The sequence below is a fragment of the Symphalangus syndactylus genome, chromosome 4 (genome assembly GCF_028878055.3).
Source record: "Symphalangus syndactylus isolate Jambi chromosome 4, NHGRI_mSymSyn1-v2.1_pri, whole genome shotgun sequence".
Taxonomy (NCBI): Eukaryota; Metazoa; Chordata; class Mammalia; order Primates; family Hylobatidae; genus Symphalangus; species Symphalangus syndactylus.
In genome coordinates, this window is record NC_072426.2 from 17,390,080 (window position 1) to 17,412,421 (window position 22,342).

The 22,342-nt window shown below is 37.3% G+C and overlaps 1 protein-coding gene across 12 annotated transcripts in view; it reads right to left on the bottom strand.

Moving 5' to 3' along the window:
* Positions 1 to 22,342, bottom strand: part of BCKDHB (branched chain keto acid dehydrogenase E1 subunit beta) — a 342,628-nt gene that overhangs the window by 240,341 nt on the left and 79,945 nt on the right. For all 12 annotated transcript variants that reach the window (XR_008657037.2, XM_063637846.1, XM_055274173.2 and 9 more), the window contains exons 7-8: positions 3,023 to 3,120; positions 842 to 952 (exon numbers count right to left, since the gene is read on the bottom strand). Coding sequence is in view for 11 of the 12 variants with exons in the window: in XM_063637846.1 (XP_063493916.1) it covers positions 842 to 952; positions 3,023 to 3,120 (209 nt within the window). In the remaining variant the exon portion in view is untranslated. The remainder of the gene's footprint in view (positions 1 to 841; positions 953 to 3,022; positions 3,121 to 22,342) is intronic.

Consider the following 22,342-nt stretch of genomic DNA (forward strand, 5'->3'; position numbering starts at 1 on the left):
ATTTTACATGTAATTCTACATGTATCTATTAATCATACATATATCTATTGTACTTATCTATTAAGACTAGGTACATATAATTTACAATACATGTAGCCAGACTTAATTGATAAGACTATTACAAACAGAGTGCTTAACCTTCTTTGTATCAATATGAAAATAGATGCTTCTTAAATTATCTTCACATTGGTGTGAAAGATACTGGATATAAAGAGGTAAATGAGAGCTAAACTATATTCTTAAGAGGGAGCTGGCTATAGAAATCTTAATAGTAAAAACAAGATCAATGTAATCAGGCCAAAGGTCATGAGGCTACTTAGATAGAAACTGTAAATTAGAGCACCAGAATCTCCACATAACCCTTAGACTGTAATCCACAGTATTAAGGCTATACACAGAGTTATGTTTTTAAAAAATCCATTCCCATTACTTTTGGAGAGAAGATAAATGAAAATTCAGCCAAATCACTTAATTTACCTGACTAAATTAAACCTAGCTTACTGAACCATAACTAATAAGAAGTCAAAAACACAGTGCCTTCGGCATCCTTGATATGCTCTATGACTCACACAACTCAACCCAAGATGACTGCATAAAGGACCCCGTTTTGTAATATTTTAAACAAAGGAAACTACAGGAGGAAAAATAAATTCTATAGTGATTTGTTTCCTTGAGCATGAAGCTGTTTATACAACTTTCTTTCATGCTGCAAATTTAAAAGTTTTAAATCAATTGAAAATGCTCACGTAGCTCACAATTTCAAAAGAATTACTTGCAAATATACAACATATTTGGCCAAAGGTTTCAGGGAAATGACATTCTATCACCATTATATTCATACCTTACAAATTGTGTCCACATCCCAAGGTATTATAGTCCTCAGATCAATGACTTCACAAGACACTCCAAGCTTTTCTTTTGCCATGGAAGCTACCTCTCGGATCACATGAACCTGAAATAAAGAGAAAAATACGCAGAGAATGACTACAAAGGTTCTAGCCTCAAAAACTAGTTGAATTCGGACATCGCTATTAGAGATAGTATTTAAAGTCTCAGGAATTTATCTGCATGGAGAATTCATAAATTTGTTTTAGGTATGTTGAATCCCATATTCTGCGAAAATAACAAGTATAGATGTCTAGAAAACAGATGGAAAGAGGTGCTTAGAGAGAAGTCAGTGCCACAGATACTGATTACAAAGATGGCACGCAGAAGGTAAATGAAGTCACACGAATAGGTAGAAAGCATGTAGAGGGAGAAGTAAAGGGTAAAAATCACCAACATTTAAGGAAAAAAATGGACCAAGAGGAGAGGAAGGAAGAAAGAGAGGGAGGAAGGGAGCAAAAAATGGAGGGAAGGAAAGAAAAAGGAGATAAAAAGAACAGTTACAGAGCTAGAAAGAAAACCAGGAGAGACAGTGTATTGCAGAAACTTAAGAGGAAAAGATTTCATGGGGATAGTAGCCAGTATCACATACCACAGCAGGAATAAGAGCTGAATTTAAACAACTAGAAGATCAGTAATGTTGACAAAAACAGTAAATTAGTGGGAATAGAACTCACAGCTACAAAAATATAATGAATTTAAGAAATATAGACACTAGAAGACAGTTGTTCAAGTTCAGTGTTAAAAGGAGATGTAATGGTATTTAAGGAGAAAGGAATTCTTTAAATAGTGAAGAGAGACATACTTTTTAAATAAGAGCAAGAAGAAATGGAAAACTGAAGATGCAGGAGAGAGAGGGACTAGCTAACAGACTACCGTCCTGGAGAAGGTAAAATGGAACGCAGTCTGAAACCGATTTGCAGAGGTTGCTATGTAAACCAGACACCTCTTCTTCAAAGACAAAGAGAAGATGGAAAGAATTAGAAGCAAGAGGAAGAGCAAGTTAATGTGAATTAATATCTAATACACCCTAACTTCCCTATTAAAAAGAGAAGTAAGGTCATGAGCCGACAGTAACAGAGATGTGGATTAAAAAGTGGACAGAAGGACAGCAAAAAGGTTTGCCACACCCACCAAGGACACTATCAATGGGATACAACTCGCCAAGCAGCAAAGTTACCCCACCGAAGGTGAGAAACCATGAGGACTCTAGCTCTCCATGCAAAAATGAAAAGGAAAGGAGAGTAGGAGCTTGTGATATTGAAAACTATTTTTGTTATCTTCTTTATATTGTGTTGCCCTAAATTTCCTAAAATAAGGATTTTCTTTATACAGAAAAATAAAAACTGACCATATCTTTAAAAGAAGGAGAGAGAAAAGTAGAAGAGATAGGAGTTCGTGGCCAGAGAAAAAGTTAGGAGGTAGAGCAAAGTGACAACAAGCCTGGGGGAAAATGAAGTGGATCAGTAGAGAGGGTCACTGGAAAAAAAGAAAGATATGGAATTTTGAGGCTGGACCAGTGGATGAGTCCACATGACCATCAAAGTAATCATGAGAGACGGCAGGAAATGTGATGAAAAAGATTATAGCCATTTGCAGCGAAAGTAACGTGAGTATACATGTATTCCAAAAGAAATGTGTTTTTAATTAATACATTGTTGTAATATATTTATGGCCACCACATGCATATACATTTTAATATATATAGACACCTCACCTTCACTCAGAAATCAGTACCACAGACTTTCAGTTGTAAGATGAGGAAGTTCTCAGGATCTAATAATATACAGCACAGTGACTAGAGAAAATAATAGATCTGAGGTGTCCTCGCCCCCACCCCCACACACAAAATAGTAACTATGTGTGGTGATGGATCCATTAATTAATTTGATTACGGTAATCATTTCACAATGTATGCATATATCAAATCATCACATATATACCTTGAATATATATAATTTCATTTGTCAATTACACATCAATAAAGTTGAGGGAAAAAAGAAATTAGCATCAGTAGCACCAGACTCAATCTGAGATATAAAGAAAACATCGTTTTGAATTTTTCATGTATCAGGATTTAAAATGAGAGCTTCCAAGCACAACGTAGGTTTTAACAGTTGGGATCAATGCTACTCACCTGAGTGCCCCAGGCAACTAGAGTAACATCACTCCCTTCCTGTATGACTTCAGCCTGGGACAGTGGGATGTTGTATGGTTCTATAGGAACCTCTTCCACTAAATACAGAACAGGAAAAAAAAAGGTCATTTTTTCTGAGGTGACACTTGTGCATAAAATAACTTAAGAAGCTCATTGTAGCAAAGCTTTATTTTATTTTTTGTTTCTCTAAATTCTATATTACTTAAAACAGAAATAGCATTTATGATATGGCTCCATGACATCACTGCACAGATGAATAAATGCAATATAAATGTATAAACTATATCAGCTATCTTGGAACAAAAAAATAAACTTCAGAAACTAAAGAAATCTTAATAAAGAAGGAACATTAGTCAATAAGAATGTATCAATACTGGTTTATTAACTATAATAATTGTATCCTACATGTATGTAAGATGTTAATAATAAGGCAAACCCGGTGTGTGGTATCTAAGAACTGTGTACTATGTTCATACTTTTTCTGTAAATCTAAAATTGTTCTTAAAAATTGTTATTACATGTGATAAAACTTTATTAAACCGAATTAAGTTCTCAGATCAATTTTCTAAAAAGTAGCAAATTTATGGGGGCTTGGAAAAAATAGTAGGGCCAAACTTTAGATTGTATTTTTTCACCTTAAATCTATGAACACTTCATCAATGGGAGTCCCTGACAACACCTTAATTTTCAAAGCTGAATACTGTAGACCTCAAAAAGATAAACTGAATCAGCTCTACCAAGCCAAAAGGAAGCCACTGGTATCTGAGAGAAAACCATTTTATGAACTTCTCTGCCCAACCAAGTTATATAGATATGACTGAATCTGGGAGAAAATTATAAACTGAATTTCAAAATAAAATTGAGTACGAAGTTGATAAAACTGCCCAGTTATGCTGAGAAGCCTTCTTTAGTTCTTTTTTTTTTTTTTTGAGACAGGGTCTCACTCTGTCACCCAGGCTGGAGTGCGGTGGTGTGATCTGCAACCTCCGCCTCCCAGGCTCAAGTGATTCTCCTGCCTCAGCCTCCCGAGTAGCTGGGATTACAGGTGCACACCACTACCGCCAGGCTAAATTTTGTATTTTTAGTAGAGGCAGAGTTTCACCATGTTGGCCAGGCTGGTCTTGAACTCCTGACCTCAAATGATCCAACCACCTTGGCCTCCCAAAATGCTGGGATTACAGGCACGTACCCGGCCTTTTTTTTTTTTGTTTTTTTTTTTTTGTTTGTTTTGAGACAGAGTCTCACTCTGTCACCCAGGCTGGAGTGGAGTGGCACAATCTTAGCTCACTGCAACCTCTGCCTCCTGGGTTCAAGTGATTCTCAGACTCCCAAGTAGCTGAGATTACAGGCACGCACCACCACACTCTGCTAATTTTTGTATTTTTAGTAGAGACAGGGTTTCAACATGTTGTCCAGGCTGATCTCAAACTCCTGACCTCAGGTGATCCGCCCCCCGAGACTCCCAAAGTGCTGGGATTACAGGCGTGAGCCATCGCACCTAGCCATTCTTGAGTTCTTATGTGAAAATACTATCAGTGGAAATGCTGGAAAAACCTGTTGTTCCCTTTTGTTCATTTTCCCCATGGACTTTTTTATTATATATGTATATTCAAAAAGGACAGAAGAGTAAAATTAAAGTAAAAGCCTCCCTCTGGAAGGCTCCCAGTTAGCCCTTCCAACTCCAACGTCCAGAAGTAACCAATGCTAACAATTTCCCAGGTGTCTGCTGTGGACAGCTCTCATTCTTTCTGGCATCCACGATTCTGAATCCTCTTCCTACATTTGGTAAATCCACTACCTTAGGAGGCAGGGCCCTTTGTCCACTACAGAAGTGAGTTCCACATGCTTCCCCGCTAAGGTTCCTCTGCAGCCAGGGCACAAAACTTGGGCTCTGGCAATCCAATGCACCCACAGCAGACTCTGAATTGGAAGCTGATGACACGGAAGAGCAGTAACTGTCTAGAATTCATTCTGGAACACTGCTAACAGTGGAGGCAAATCCTGCGTCTAGGCTTAGTAGTATCAAGGATTCAGACTGACAGTTGCCAGGGCCTCTTTGCAGAACCAGTTATTTAGGGTATTGCTTCTAGATATATGGCCTCTAAACCTGATTCTCAGGGACTCCAGAAATCTGTGAGTAATGTATTATCCTTCAGTAAATTTCTTCTGCTTATATTGGAGAGTTGATTTCATTTGCTTGAAAACTAAGAACTGATTCCATATCTATTCAGATATTTACCATATGTTAGTGTACGCATATATAATATATTTTCTTTACACAAATAGAATCACATTGTACACACTGTTCAGAACTCTTCTACAATCTGTATTTTTTTCATTCATCAATATATCTTGATCATATTTCCATGTCAAAGTAGTTTTTAAAATCATGTTTATAAGTAAAAACTATTAAATGTAATGGGTGCTTTATGGGTGACACAGTGGTGAATTTTATTCCTTGTTTTTTTGTAGATTTCCAATCTAATGACATTTATATAATCAATGTCAGTGAGAGCTGAATATCATTTAAATTATTAATATGTTTAAATAAAAAAGAAAACAGTAAAATCTATAAAATCACATTTTTAGATAAATCCCAAAATAGACAATAATTAAGCTAACAAACCTGGAACATAAAGCAGTGCTAGAAAATTTATAAGCATTAATACACTTCTTTAAAAGTTTTTGTGTAGCTCCCAAACTATGGTGAGTCAGATACTTCCACTGTCTAAATGAGGGGTGGGCTAACGATAGCTGCAAGTTGATTTTTTTGTAAACAGAATTTCATTGGCTCACAACCATGCCATTGATTTACACAGTGTCTATGGCTGTTTCTACCCTGCAACAGCAGAACTGACTAGTTCCAACAGAGACAGTATGGTCTGCAAACCTAAAATATTTACCATCTGTTCATTTACAGGAAAAGATTACCAGCCCCAATTGTAAACAGTGCTTTCAGAGGTTAATTCTAGCACATTCATTGATGGCTTAACCCCAGTATTCATTGCCTGGATAGATGCACAGACAGATGGATGGATGGATGGATGGATGGATGGATGGATGGATGGATGGATAGACAGATGGATAGACGAATGGAAAGGCAAGTGGACAAACAGGGAGGCACACATATATCACTGAAGCAGCATATTCTACTTAGCAAGTCTTAATTGTTAAACTAAAGTGAGAGTCAAGAACAATGCTGATGACATCGGACAAACGCACCAAAGATAGCACATAGGCTCTTTGCCATCATCAAGTCTTTCCCCTGGCAGCAACATCTGAATGCCAGTAGACAAGGCTTAAAGCCAGTACACATTCCATCTTACTTATAAGTGGCCATGATTCAAGAGTCCTCCTGTCTTTCCCGCCTTGTAAATCAGTTACTAGCTGGTGATTAGCAAATCCCTGGAACACACAACTCTAAGGGCTGGCAGACCACAAGAAATGGGTTGGCATCTTGGCCCACTTCCTTTGTCAGGTTGCCAATGAGCAATTAATTGCTCTATTGTCTTAAATAAATTACCCCAAATAATAAGGCCTCATTATTTTAACAATTAACTAAGGAACAACAAAGCAAACAAAGTTTTATTCTCTATTTAAAAACACCATACTGAGAATAAGAAAAAAAAAAAAAACCCTTCTTAGATTTGCTTAAACGTTATCCTGAGAACAGGAGAGTAAGAATTAATTTTAATGTGTTTACTTATTTAAATTTGGCAAACAAGTCACCTGGAGAGCAAGCTAGAATTCATAGGTACTTCTTAGTTAAATTTAATTTAAAACATATTTATTCCAGGAAAAGGTTATTATTCCAAGTTAGCTTTCTTGCATTCCTACCCCACGGCTATGTGCTTTCTAAAAGAGAGCAGGTGACAAGAGTTAGAGCACAAATCTTCAGAAGCTAAAGAGCACCATACACAGTCATATTACAGATTCCTATTTTCACAGAAGTGGGACTAACTGATGCCGCTCCATTTCACCACACGCTGATCACATTAGAATCTTAGGACTAATAAGCATTCCTCAGAGAAACACTTCAGCATCAGATGAATAGTGACAAAATGAACAACTCAGAAAAATAAGAAATCTTTTCGAGGCCAAAATTGTAAAAATGCAAATATAAAACAGGATAGATTTTTTTAATGTATATTGTAAGTTTCCACATATACACTTCCGTGTACATGCAAATGCACTCATTCATACTACACATTCACTTAGAGATTCATGCTGTGAATTTGCTCATCCTTGGCCCCATTCTATTTCCCATCCTCCTCCTTTTTTCTTCCAGTTGTCTTCTAATTTGCTATATTGCTTATAATACATCTTAAACACATTTTTGGAAGAGGTGAGGTGTGTAAATAATATATATATATACCAAGTTTAATATACATTTTTCATTTCATAGTTGCTGCATACTCAATATATGCAGGCATCATGCAAGATGCTGGAATATGAATTGAAAAACTGAATTGCCATTGAGAAGCACACGCTCAACTGTGAGTTACAAAGATGGAAATAGATTTATAAGCCAACAAATAAAAACATAATACAGCAATGGGAACAAATTGCTCTGGGAATCTAAAGGGAAGTAACAACTTGGTTACAGGGATAGAAGGTTTCATCACGGAGGATACAACTGCTGTGGGTCTTAGAGACAGAGGTACTTGACACAAGAAAAATAGAGAGGATATTCCATAAAGAAGGAAAAGGTATACACAAGCGTGAAACCATGTTTATGCTTGTGTATACATCTACAAAATCAAATTTACATGGTATTTCAAGTAAAGGTGAATACTGAAACTTATAAATTATATTCCTAAGTCCATAGATAGCACTTTCCAATCCTTCTGATTTAATATAATAACTTGTGTAGAAAGCATCTGCAACAAAATAACAACTCACTCTTAACAACACAAGTTTCCCTGTGAAGCACACTATTGCCATTACAGAGATAATAAGGTCACTTCTCTGCCCTGTCACTAATCTGCAGTAATGCTAGTTTCCCCACAAACGTGAAACTCGGATAGGGCTTTATTCATATTGCATTACACATGAAATAGTGAGAAAACATAAATGTTCTCTATTTAAAATGAAGTCAAGTATATTTCTAAAATATGTTAGCTCATGCTGTCTGATTACGACAGCATATTTGAAGTCTCCGTACCTGAGAAAGCCTATCTGGTTTGTTAAAATTCAGTCTAATGGGGAAAGGTAGGAGCGGGGTAAATCTACCCAACCAGAAACCCAATTCTGGCTTTGTCTCTGCATCTAATGAGTTTGGTCATCACTGACGAAATATTGTATTATTTTTGTGTCCCAGTATTCCACCTGTAATCTTAGGACCATTATTGGAACAAAGTGTGAACACATTAATCAGCTCTTAAGAAGAAAATATCATCACAATTTGAAGTAATTCAATGACAGAGTCATTAAGGCTAAAAAAAGAGTTATTCTTATCACTATTATTTTCTGCATAAAACTGATAATTAACTATAAACTAATATTGGATTTCTATATTACAAATGTCATTTTCTGAATTAGTGATCTCCTTTCAGCTTTGAGGTTATTAATAAGTCTTTTTTTGACAATTTTCACTTCTATACCAACACTTACTTTTAGCACTGATGCTAGAGATAAGAAAGAATATATAAAAAGAAAACTAAGTGCACTTTCTTCTAGTAATCACTTTAAAATTATTCCCTAAACACGGTTCTACCCAATCTTTTCCTCCCCTCTTCACCTTAAATTATCGAAAAATCTAAAGATTAACAGTCTATATTAGAAAGACTAAATCAATTAAAAATATTTGTTTCTCTCTCCAAGTAATCAAAAAAAAAATCTGTAGAATTGTCCATGCTGGCAAGAAGATACCATCTAATTAGAAGATAAAATTAACTTTCAATAAATAAAATAATAATTAAGTGCCAAACTTTGATAGTATTTAACCCATAGTGATTATTGAGAGCATGTTTGGACAAAATAAATTGGTATAATAAGTCTCAGTGTCCCAAGGGAATAAACCAGAGAGGACTCCTGGGAGGAACAGTGGGTGAAGCTCCTACAACATAATATAGACTTTCAAGCCATAAGCATGACAAGGTTTTAATGAGTATTATGGCAAAAGGAAGGCAAAGAAGTGAGAGATCAAATGAAGTGCAGCAAATAAAGAAAACCATTTAAAAAGGGAAAATTTTGAAAAATAAATATAATTAGATGCACAAAGGCTAAAAGCTGGCATTCTTAGCAGTGGGGTACATATTCATAATAGAAGAGTAAAAATAAGTAAACATCATCTCATATGATGCACTGAAATGGACACTCTGCCACTTCTATAATACTCTTGCCAAAAAGACATAGCTTGAGTTTAATCATGAGGAAACATCAGACAAACCCAATTTGAGGAGCAGTCTACAAAAGAGCTGACCAAATGTGGTGACCATGACAAACAAAAAAGACAAAGGAACTGTCTTCCCCGGAACAAAGGAGACTAAGGAGAAAGAACAATAAATAGACTCTGGATAGAATCTCAGTCCAAAGAAAGGACATTAGTGGGGCAATTAACGAAACTGGAATTAAGTGAATAGAGCAGTTAATAGTATTGTATCCATGCTAATGTCCTGGTATTGATCAATACTACCGTGGTTATGTATGAGGTTAACATGGGGGAATGCTGAGTGAAAGGTACATATGAATTCTTCATACTATTTTTGCAATCTTTTTGTTTGAACTACTTCAAAATAAAAATTTTAACAAAATTTTTAATATTAAAAACAAAAACAAAAATGAGGTTGACCCACCTTAACAAGTCTCCCTTAGATGGCTGGGAAAATAAGTTGTGATATAATAGAAAGTACATCAAATTAGAAATGTCACTGAAAACTATGAGAAACTGGCTTAATGCAAGGCCTGACAGAGACACTATACATTGATACTTCCTTGTGAAACAAATTCTGTTTGGAAATGCTAGTACAAATGAAGAAAATGAGGATATTAACAAAGCCCTCTAACTGTAAAAGAAGCAAAACCACATTTGGTATTCTATTTATGACCTCCTTATCTTCCTGGATACATGAATATGTGAAGATGTAAATTCAGTGTCTGCATATGCCAGTCAGCATTTTGCTAGACACTCTTGACCACTAAATGAAAACCAATGACCAATCAACAGTCTAAATATATCAAGTCATAATCAGCTAATATCTTGCATGTAACCAGAAGACTTTTTTTTTTTCTTTTTCTTTTTCTTTTTTTTTTTTTTTTGAGACGGAGTCTTGCTCAGTCGCCCAGGCTGGAGTGCAGTGGCGCGATCTCGGCTCACTGCAAGCTCCGCCTCCCGGGTTCACGCCGTTCTCCGGCCTCAGCCTCTCCGAGTAGCTGGGACTACAGGCGCCCGCCACCGCGCCCGGCTAATTTTTTTGTATTTTTTAGTAGAGATGGGGTTTCACCGTGGTCTCCATCTCCTGACCTCGTGATCCGCCTGCCTCGGCCTCCCAAAGTGCTGGGATTACAAGCGTGAGCCACCACGCCCGGCTTTTTTTTTTTTTTTTTGAGACAGAGTCTCACTCTGTTGCCCAGGCTGGAGTGTGGTGGCACAGTCCCGGCTCACTGCAACCTCCACCTCCCGGGTTCATGCAATTCTCCTGTCTCAGCCTCCTGAGTAGCTGGTATTACAGGTGCCTGCCACCACACCCAGCTAGTTTTTGTATTTTTAGTAGAGACGGGGTTTCGCCATGTTGGCCAGGATGGCCTTGAACTCCCGACCTCAGGTGATCCATCAGCCTCAGCCTCCCAAAGTGCTGGGAAAACAGGCATGAGCCACCACGCCTGGCCAGGAGACTTCTTAAACTGAGATACTTGCACATATAAAACATGATTTTAAGGTCATAAATGTTTTATACTGTTATTGTTTCAGAGGGTAATGTTTTCTTATTATCACTAACACTGAAAAATTTAAAAAAAAATCACCTGTTATTTTTAAATGAACAGCAACATTACTTGAAACAAAGTCTTGGACCCATTTAAACTCAAATGCAGTCTAATTTTTTTCTTCAATAATTAACTGGTAAGTCTCACACTTCAGTTCTTTTGCATAATGAGATAAATTAGGAATCTTTTCAAAATGGTTGCCAAATATTTGCTGGGTGCAGTGGGTCATCTCTGTAATCCCAGCACTTTTGGAGGCCGAGATGGGCAGATCTCCTTGGGGTCAGGAGTCCGAGACCAGCCTGGGCAATATGGTGAAATCCAATCTCTACTAAATATACAAAAAAATTAGCCAGGCATGGTGGCACGTGCCTGTAATCCCAGCTACTCGGGAGGCTGAGGCATAAGAATCGCTTGAACCTGGGAGATGGAGGTTGCAGTGAGCTGAGATCACACCACTGCACTCCAGCCTGGGCAACAGAGCGAGACTCTATTTCAAAAAAAAAAAAAAAAGTTGGCAAATACAAGTCACAAAAGTAATGATATGATAAGGCGCCTTCATATTTCTTACAAAATTTCCAATTAACTTCATTACATTTCCCTGTCTCTATTAGGATAACCTGTGATCAAGTAACTTAGCTGTTTAAACAAATCCTTAAGACTCCCTGTCTCATTTAATGTAAACAAAAAAAGAAGCTTTGATGAGACTGACATTCCATAATAGGCATCAGTATATTTAATACACAACACATTAAAATTTGGCCACATTTATAACACAACTTGTTCAATCTTTGCAATTACCCTTAGGGTTGTTTGTTTGTTTACTGTACTCTCCAGTATGCAGCATTTAATAGTGTAGCAACAGTTCTCCTATCACCAGTTTCACTGGCAATTGTCTTTCATGTTTAATACATCCTCTCCAGCACCTGTTGTTTCCTGACTTTTGAATGATGGCCATTCTAACTGGTGTGAGATGGCATCTCACTGTGGTTTTGATTTGCATTGCTCTGATGGCCAGTGATGATGAGCATTTTTTCATGTGTTTTTTGGCTGCATAAATATCTTCTTTTGAGAAGTGTCTGTTCATGTCCTTCGCCCACTTTTTGATGGGGTTGTTTGTTTTTTTCTTGTAAATTTGTTTGAGTTCATTGTAGATTCTGGATATTAGCCCTTTGTCAGATGAGTAGGTTGCAAAAATTCTCCTCAGCTGCCACTACCAAAGTTGCCTCAAAAACCTCAATGGCTTCCTTTCTACCTTCCTCCCATCCTCTAATGAAACTCAGCTAGCAAAGGGGTGAGGAAAATACAGTTTACTTGTTTCCAGCCCATGAATTACAGAAGAAAACACAGAAGGGCAAGTGTGAGGATGACAACTAACAAAGACCTAACAGAGATTTAAATTATAAATAGCACTTAGATGAAAAGGTCACCTTTGATGAGAAATAAAGAAAACTCCAATATATTAATAATAATGAGAAAAGCTAATATTTAGTGAGCCCTTTCAACATATTAGGCATGTTTAAGCACCTTTAAAGTATCTCACCTTTTATCCTTACAACTCAATGTGACTGATACTAGATTTATCCCAATGCTACAGATGAGAAAACAGGCAAAGACAAATTAAAGAACTCGGTTATAGATACTGTGGCCACTCTGCGGTTCAAGCTCATAACCACTGTAATAGTAGATAGAAATCTGCCCAAAATGGGTTTCAGAAATATTAAATATAAACATATATCAAGCTTGATCCTTTCCCTAATTCTTGAAAAATTGCAAAAACTGTGTATTTTTAAAAGGGAGGTATTATGCTTCCCATATTTGTTTAAAAATAGAAAATATAACCTAAGATTATATAATGGCTGTTTTTCCTGAGACTAATCAAAGTGTTAAATCTAGAATTCTCTCACAGACTCCCAGCAATTCCCTACCATTTTCTCAAATTAATTTTTTTTTTTTTTTTTTTTTTTTTTTTTTTTTTTCTTGAGACAGAGTCTCGCTCTGTCGCCCGGGCTGGAGTGCAGTGGCGCAATCTCGGCTCACTGCAAGCTCCGCCTCCCGGGTTCACGCCATTCTCCTGCCTCAGCCTCTCCGAGTAGCTGGGACTACAGGCGCCCGCCACCGCGCCCGGCTAATTTTTTGTATTTTTTTTAGTAGAGACGGGGTTTCACCGTGGTCTCGATCTCCTGACCTCGTGATCCGCCCGCCGCGGCCTCCCAAAGTGCTGGGATTACAAGCGTGAGCCACCGCGCCCGGCCTCAAATTAATTTTTTACACACGAATCAAGCTTTACATTCCATAAAGCAGGTGGGATCTATACATACTTACCATCCACCATCTGCCTCAGTGCATTGCTGTATATCACTCCTCCATTAGAAATCTGTATTTTTCTTGAACATAAATTCCTTCATATTAAATCATGGATTAATACTACAAAAAATGAAGAACTCCAAGTTTACTTACATAGCCAGAAACTATTATTTGTAGTCCAATATTAATCACTTCATACCCTAGCTATATTCAGTGCTAGAGATATATAAATTAGCTAGAATTCATAAATTCAAGTTCAACACTGAGAGATGCTGAAAGGGTATTAATAAAATTAATAAATGTTCTAAATTATATATTACTGAGAAAATTTTCTCAACTGTAATTTTTATAAGCCTACAACTTTATTTCTAGCTTTAAAAAGTAAATATACATGAAAATTACTAAATACCTAATGGCCTTAAGAGTTTAGTGTTTTCTACCTATCTGCCTCTAAGTATGGGCAGACCTAAATTTTCATATTTTCAACTTATGGTCAACACACACTTATATATATAGTGTAGATGAAAACTCCTAAAGGGCTTATTTTATGCCTTTTGTTCTAAATTTGAAATTCTGAAGATAAGCTAGCTATAAGAATGGAAGCTCAACACCCTTTCTGCTAGTTAAGTGTTCAGTTTGGGCATTGTTAATGTCACTGCCTGTATAGCAATGTTTCTTTTTTTTTTTTTTTTTTGAGACGGAGTCTCGCTCTGTCGCCCAGGCTGGAGTGCAGTGGCGCAATCTCAGCTCACTGCAAGCTCCGCCTCCCGGGTTCACGCCATTCTCCTGCCTCAGCCTCTCCGAGTAGCTGGGATTACAGGCGCCCGCCACCACGCCCGGCTAATTTTTTGTATTTTTTTTTAGTAGAGACGGGGTTTCACCGTGGTCTCGATCTCCTGACCTCGTGCCTCCCAAAGTGCTGGGATTACAAGCATGAGCCACTGCACCCGGCCCAGCAATGTTTCTATAATATTAGAATTCTTGTTTGCCCTTAATACTTTATAAGTAAAAAACAGAAAAGTGAAAACACTCTTATCACCAAAGAGAATAAGTAACAGTCAAGTAAGAAATTATTTGCTATGTTGCACACAGTAAATGTTTAACCTCAGCTGGATGCTCAGTGCATTTAAGTCACTTGAATTAATCAATTCAAAAAGAAAAAAATTAAAGGTATATATAAAATGTTGGAAATTATATCACTGACAACCGTGTATAAAAGGCGAAGTTTAAATAGAATTTTATTTTAGCTCTCTTGGTAAAGAAATCTATTTATTAAATGTAAGTAAGTATTTGACTTCCAGATATTTGACGTTGCACACATTCTGAGAAACACATTAGGAATGGCCTGTAGTCAAAAAGTGGAAGATTATGGCTTGATTTAAAATATAAAATACACTCCCATATATGTTAGAATATGTTGTAAATAATTCTAAAGAATCTGTTAAGAGTCCCAGAAAGCCTAAAAATGTACCACAGTGGCCCTCATATGACCATAGACCCAGCAACTGTTTCTATCCACCTCTCTTGCTAAATCTGAACCACCCCATCAATGGCTACTAAACTGCAAAAACAATTCCTCTCTTTTCAGAAAATCTTTTTTTATTTTTATTTTTATGTTCAAGGGTACATGTGCAGGTTTGCCATATAGGTAAATTGCATGTCAGGGGGGTTTGGTATACAAATTATTTCATCACCCAGGTAATAAGCATAGTAAGCAATTGGTAGTTTGTTTTTTGGGTTTTGGGGTTTTGGAGGTTTTTTTTTTAACACTTTAAGTTTTAGGGTACATGTGCACAATGTGCAGGTTTGTTACATATGTATCCATGTGCCATGTTGGTGTGCTGCACCCATTAACTCGTCATTTAGCATTAGGTATATCTCCTAATGCTGTCCCTCTCCCCTCCCCCCAACCCACAACAGTCCCCGGAGTGTGATGTTCCCCTTCCTGTGTCCATGTGTTCTCATTGTTCAATTCCCACCTATGAGTGAGAACATGCGGTGTTTGGTTTTTTGTCCTTGCGATAGTTTACTGAGAATGATGGTTTCCAGTTTCATCCATGTCCCTACAAAGGACATGAACTCATCATTTTTTATGGCTGCATAGTATTCCATGGTGTACATGTGCCACATTTTCTTAATCCAGTCTATCGTTGTTGGACATTTGGGTTGGTTCCAAGGGTTTTTTAAGACAGGGTGTCACCCTGTTGCCCAGGCTGGAGTGCAGTGGTGCAATCTCGGCTCACTTGCAACCTCCACCTCCCAGGCTCAAGTGATCTTCCCATCTCAACCTAGCAAGAGTCTGGCACTACGGGAGTACACCACCACGCCTGGCTAATTTTTGTATTTTTTTGTAGAGACAGGGGTCTCACCATGTTGCCCAGGCTGGTCTCAAACCCTTGGCTCAAGCGATCCACCAACCTCAGTGATAGGTATTATTCTGATCCTCACCCTCCTTCCACCCTCCACCCTCAAGTAGACCCCCAGTGTCTGTTGTTCTCTTTTCTGTGTGTACTCAATGTTTACCTTCCACTTATAAGTGAGAACATGTGGTATTTGGTTTTGTGTTCATGCATTAGTTTGCTAAGGATAATGGCCTCCAGCTCCATCCATGTTCCTGCAAAGGACATGATCTCATTCTTTTTTATGGCTGTAGAGTTTTCCATGGTATATATACTACATTTTCTTTACCCAGTCTATCACTGATGGACATTTAGGTTGATTTTATGTCTTTGCTATTGTGAATAGTGCTGCAATGAACATAAACGTGCATGTGTCTTTATGGCAGAATGATTTATATTCCTTTGGGTATATATTCAATAATGGGATTGCTAGGTTGAATGGTAATTCTTTTTTAAGTTCTTTGAGAAAACACAAAACTACTTTCCACAATGGCTGAACCAGTTGACATTTCCACCAGCAGTGTATAAATGTTCCTTTTCTCCACAACTTCGCCAGTATCTCTTAATTTCTGACTTTTTAATAATAGCTATTCTGACTGGTGTGAGATGGTATCTCATTGTGGTTTTGATTTGCATTTCTCTAATGATGGGTGATGTTGAGCATTTTCTCGTATGCTTGTTGGCTACATGATTGTCTTTCTTCTGAAAAGTGTCTGTTCATGTCCTTTGCCCACTTTTTTGCTTGGGGTTGTTTTTGGCTTGTAAATTTGTTCAAGTTCCTCAGATTCTGGATATTAGACCTTTCTTAGATGCATAGTTTGCAAATATTTTCTCCCCTTCTACAGGTTGCCTGTTTACTCTGTTGGTAGTTTTAGACTAACCCTGAAACTGGCTAAGTATCAGCTGACCCCGCTTGCTAATGTTTTATAGACCCTTACCTCTACCCTCTCTAATGAGTTAGAAAACTTCTTCTAATTAGTTCTCATACCTCAACATTCTAAATAAAAGCTTAGGTTTAAGAGTTAATATTAAATCACTGGAGATTTTTTATGATAATAATAGCAACAACTTTTAATAACACCATTAAAATTTATTAAGCATTTACTATGTGTCAGGCATGATTCTAAATACATGTATTAATACATTTAATCAAATGATACTGCAAAGAAAATTTTATGCTACTAAAATTTTAAAAGCTAGAGGAAATACAAAGATCTAAATTACCAACATGGAGAAAATGGTAGATACAAGATAGGACTAACACGTAGCTCCCATTTGGACAGACAGAACAGTGTGTGGAGACTCACACTGTAAACTTTTCCTCCAAGAACCACCACAGGAACCTACCAAGAAAACCAAAAGAATTCACAGGCCCTTTGAAAGAAGTAGCCTGACACTGCAAACTCCATGAGACAGCTGAAAAACTGTAAGTTCCCAAAGTGTGAGTGGGGGAAAAGTCTGCCTCTGAACAGACATCCCCACTGAGGAACCTAAAAATCCAGATCACAGGAGAAGAATTTAACCTCATCTGAAGTTAAAATGGATTTAGGCAGCCAGGTGAAATATCAAAGTAGAAGAAGGAGAGGGAAGTGTCCTGTAGGCACTCCCAGTCCCCGGCTCAAACCAGAGAAAGCCATCCCTGACTTATCTCACAGGGGTCCTTGGGGAAGGCAGCCAGTGGAATTAGGGAGGGGCCATAGGATGAAAGAAACTTCTAGCTGAACTTCATAATACTTTCAACTGAGTACAAATTTTCCTGAGCACAGTCCAGGGGGCAAACGGGAAGTGCAGATCCAACTTGCAGATACAAGCACAGAAGCCACAGCTGATGGTGCAGGCAGACGGAAAAGGGCAAGGCCTGAGAGCCCTGCTTGTTTTCTCAGCAGGAAGGCTTGTAGTCTGGGGCAAGATCTATCCCCTTTCCCCAGCTGCCTGAATACACACCAACGTGTGCTGTTGGTGGGGCACGGCAGGAGTGAGATTGGCCTTGCTGGCTGTGTGGGAGCTAGGTGAGGCCTGTCACTGCCGGCTTTCCCCCCTTCCCTGGCGACCAGTATGACACAGCAGAGGCAGCCATAATGCCCCTGGAACATAAATCTATTGGCCTGAGAACCACACCCCATCACCCACAGTGGCCTCAGCAAGCCCTGCTCAAGGAGAGTCTGAGCTCAGACCTGCCTAGGCCTGCCCCCACCTCATGGTTTTTCACTACCCACCCTGGTAGCCCGAGCCAAAATACATAAACCCTTGAGAACTCTAGGGCCCCATCCATGGCCTGAAGAACCCAAGTACTCATCCTGGCCAACGAAGAACAAATTTGTGTCCCCCTTCTACTACCACAGCTGGCACTCTTTTAAAAGTGCCACCTCCTGGCTAGAGGCCAACCAACTCAAGACATAACAGAATAACCCTGCTCCAAAAAAGGAGAAAACAGCTAATTCTACCATGTACAACATCCTGACTAACCAGAGGTTCTAAGTCTGTCCATATAACAACTTCACTGCTGGCATAACCAGCATTCGAAAAAACCAGCACACTAAAGAAAACGACAACCAAGGACTGTCATAGAGTACACTTAACTCCCTTGCCATCTATACTGGGGCAGGTGCTGGCATCCACAGCTAGGAGATATGAAGACATATCACCTCAAAGGAGTCTTTGCAAACATTCCCCAGTATCAGCCCAGAGCCCAGTAGCCCTGCTGAGTGGCTAAAGCAAGAAAGACAATAACAATCACTGCAGTCCAGCTCTCTCAGGAAGCCCCATCTCCAGGTGAAGGAGAGAACATCACATCAAGGGATCAGCCCACGGGACAAAAGAATCTGAACAGCAGCCCTTGAGTTCCAGATCTTTCCACTGAAGCAGTCTACCAAAATGAGAAGGAACCAGAAAAGTAGTTATGGTAATATGGCAAAACAAGGTTCTGTAACACCCCCAAAAGATCACACTCGCTTCCAACAATAGATCCAAACGAAGAAAAAAAACCCTGATTGCCAGATAAAGAATTCAGAAGGTTGATTATTAAGGTACTCAAGGAGGTACCAGAGAAGGTAAAAAAACAACTTAAAGAAAATTAAAAAAAAAAAAAAAAAAACAGTGCAGGATACGGATGAAAAGGTATACAGAGAAATAAATATCATAAAGAAAAAACAGTCACAAGTTCTGGAAATGAAAGACACACTTAGAGAAATAAAAATACACTGCAAAGTTTCAACAATAGACTAGAACAAGTAGAAGACAGAACTTCAGAGCTCAAAGACAAGGCTTACAAATTAACCGAAAGACAAAGAAAAATGAACAAAGCCTCCAAGAAATTTGGGATTATGTTAAACGAGCAAACCTAAGAATAATTGGTGTTCCTGAGGAAGAAGAAAAATCTAAAAGTTCAGAAAACTTACTAGAGGGGATAATAGAGGAAAACTTATTAGAGGGGATAATAGAGAAAAACTTCCCTGTCCTTGCTAGAGATCTAGACATTCAAATACAAAAAGCTCAAAGAATACCTGGGAAATTCATTGCAAAAAGATCATCTCCTAGGCACATGGTCATCAAGTTATCTAAAGTCAAGACAAAGGAAAGAATCTTCAGAGTTGTGAGGCAAAACCATCAGGTAACCTATAAAGGAAAACCTCTCAGATTAACAGCGGATTTCTCAGCAGAAACCCTACAAGCCAAGAGGGATTGGGGTCCTATCTTTAGCCTCCTTAAATAAAATAATTATCAGCCAAGAATTTTGTATGCAGCAAAACTAACCTTCATAAATAGAGGAGAGATAAAGTCTTTTTCAGATAAACAAATGCTGAAAGAATTCTCCACTACCAAGCTAGCACTACAAGAACTTCTAAAAGGAGCTCTAAATCTTGAAACAAAACCTTGAAATATACCAAAATAGAACCTACCTAAATTATAAATCTCACAAGGCCTATAAAAAAAAGACAACTTTAAAAAAAAAGGTATTCAGGCAACAACATGATGAATAAAACAGTACCTCACATCTCAATGCTAATGTTAAATGTATATGGCTTAAATGCTCCACTTAAAAGATACAGAACAAATAAAAATCTACCAACCAAGTATCTACTGTCTTCAAGAGACTCACTTAACACATAAGGACTCACATAAACTTAAGGTAGAGGGATGGAGAAAGATATTACATGCAAATGGAAACCAAAGCAAGCAGGAGTAGGTATTCTCAGACAAAACAGACTTTAAAGCAACAACAATTTAAAAAGTCAAAGAGGGATATTACATAATGATAAAAGGACTACTCCAACAGGAAAATATCACAATCCTAAATAATATGCACCTAACACTGGAGCTCCCAAATTTATAAAACAATTACTGCTAGATGAATAAGTTGAAACTTATTTGCACACAAAAACCTGCACATGGATGTTTATAGCAACTTTATTCATAACTGTCAAAACTTAGAAGCAACCAAGATACCTTTCTGCAGGTGTATGAATAAACTGTGTTACTTCCAAACAATGGAGTATTATTCAGGATTAAATAGAAATGAGTTATCAAGCCCTGAAAAGACATGGAGGAACCTTAAATACATATACTAAGTGAAGGAAGCCAATCTGAAAAGGTTTCATACTGTATGATTCCAATTATATGACATTCTGGAAAAGATAAAACTATGGATACAATAAAGCTATCAGTGGTTGCCAGGGGTTGAAGTGAGGGGAGACAAACAGATGAAGCACAGAAAATTTCTAGGACAGTGGAAATACTCTGCAAGATATTATAGTAGTAGATACATGTCATTATACAACCCACAGAAGATACAACACTAAGAGTGAACACTGATGTAAACCATGGACTTTCAGTGATGACAACGTGTTAACACAGGTCATCAATTGTAAAAAATGTACAACTCTGATGGGGATGTTGACAATGGGGAAGGCTATGCTTGTTTGAGGTCAGTGGGTATGTGGAAAATCTCCATGTCTATCTCTCAATTTTGCTGTGAACCTAAAACTGCTCTTAAAAAAATAACTCTTTTAATTAAAAAATGGCAAATTCTGATACACAAGTGAATAAAAACACAAGGTTTTCACTCTTACAATTGCCAAGTTAAATGTCTGACAAATATTTCCTGTTTTCATTTTTAGATTTCAGTTAACAAATAGTTACTTTATTGAGTCTTGCCTCCCCACAGTACCTGTGGCAATGATTCCCTATCCTTCCATAGTTTTTCATTAACTGCTGTTTAAACACACAGCATCTGGTTTCGTCAATCATGCATTACTCAGGGCTAAATCGAATATACGGGGCTTAGAGAAAGCAAGAAAGGGATTAAGAGATACAGGTTGTAGAGTTTTTACAATAAAGAACACAGGCGTTAATTTTCTTCTTCTACATACACATATATATACAAGCAGAGATGTTTTCTTCAACATTGTTTAAAATAACCAGAATTTAGAAACAACTTGTTGTTCCATAATAGGGAAAGGATACAGGTGAATGTATATGTGAAGAAATTTTATGACTATAAAATGAACATGATTTTATGAATATAAAAACCAGCTAAGGCTATGTGAATAGATACAGAAATATATCAAAAATATATTGGTAAGAAAAGCAAGTTATACAATATTTGTAACATGCTCTTATTTGTATTATTTGTGTGTGTACATTTTATACACTCACATACTTGACTAAATGGATAGAAAATAATTTGCAAAGCAAGTTATAAAACAATGTTTATAATACAATATCTTCATGTTACATACACAAAATCTGTTTACATGGAAGTAAATGTATTCTATATATTCACATATGTATGTAAATATAAAAGCACAGAAAAAGGCTTAAGGAAAGGAGTTCAAAGTAAGCCAGTAGGGAAAGGGAACTTTCACTATATTATGCTATACAGTTCTGTGATGCTGGAACTTTTTACAAAGAAAACACATGACTCATGGTATTAAAATTTTATTCAGGAACAAAAATAAATCACTCTACCACATAGGTTAAGCTTAGTCATTGACAATGTAAATACCTTAAAGCTAATGATCAAAAATAGGTATCTGCTTATGGTCAAACTTAGCCTGAAAAGTGAATAATAGTCAAAATATACCATAATATAAGAAAATCCCACTGGGTCCTATTCCACGAATAGTTCAGTTTATTAACTCAGTCACAGAAGATATACAAACAAATTCAAAGGCAATTGCACTGTCAGTTGACTGAACACGTTTTGATTCTTCCTGCTACTCAATACTAAGTCAGGGCCTTCTCATCACAAAATAGAATAATTGCCTATTAGCTGAAGTCCTGCTTGCTTTAGATATCTGGAACTGTAGATTTACAATAAATGCTACCATGCAATTTTAAGAACGAAATAGAAATCTACTTGACCACTTCATAAAAGAATAAATATGAAATAAACAAACATGACTTGTAATCAAATGGAAACTGAAATTAATAACATACGTTTAAAAATATAGATTAAACAGTCTTACAGTATATACAACAAAAAGTCAACAGTAATTAGAGGATGGACTTATGAGTTCCTTTTATCTTTGTTTGTACTTTTCAGTACAAACATATATAAAAGACTAAACAATAGATACAATCCAAATCTCCCTGTATTCACACCATTCTGCAATATGAATATGCATCTCTTCCCATGAAGAGATAGTGTCTATTTGTCCTGCTCTTCAAC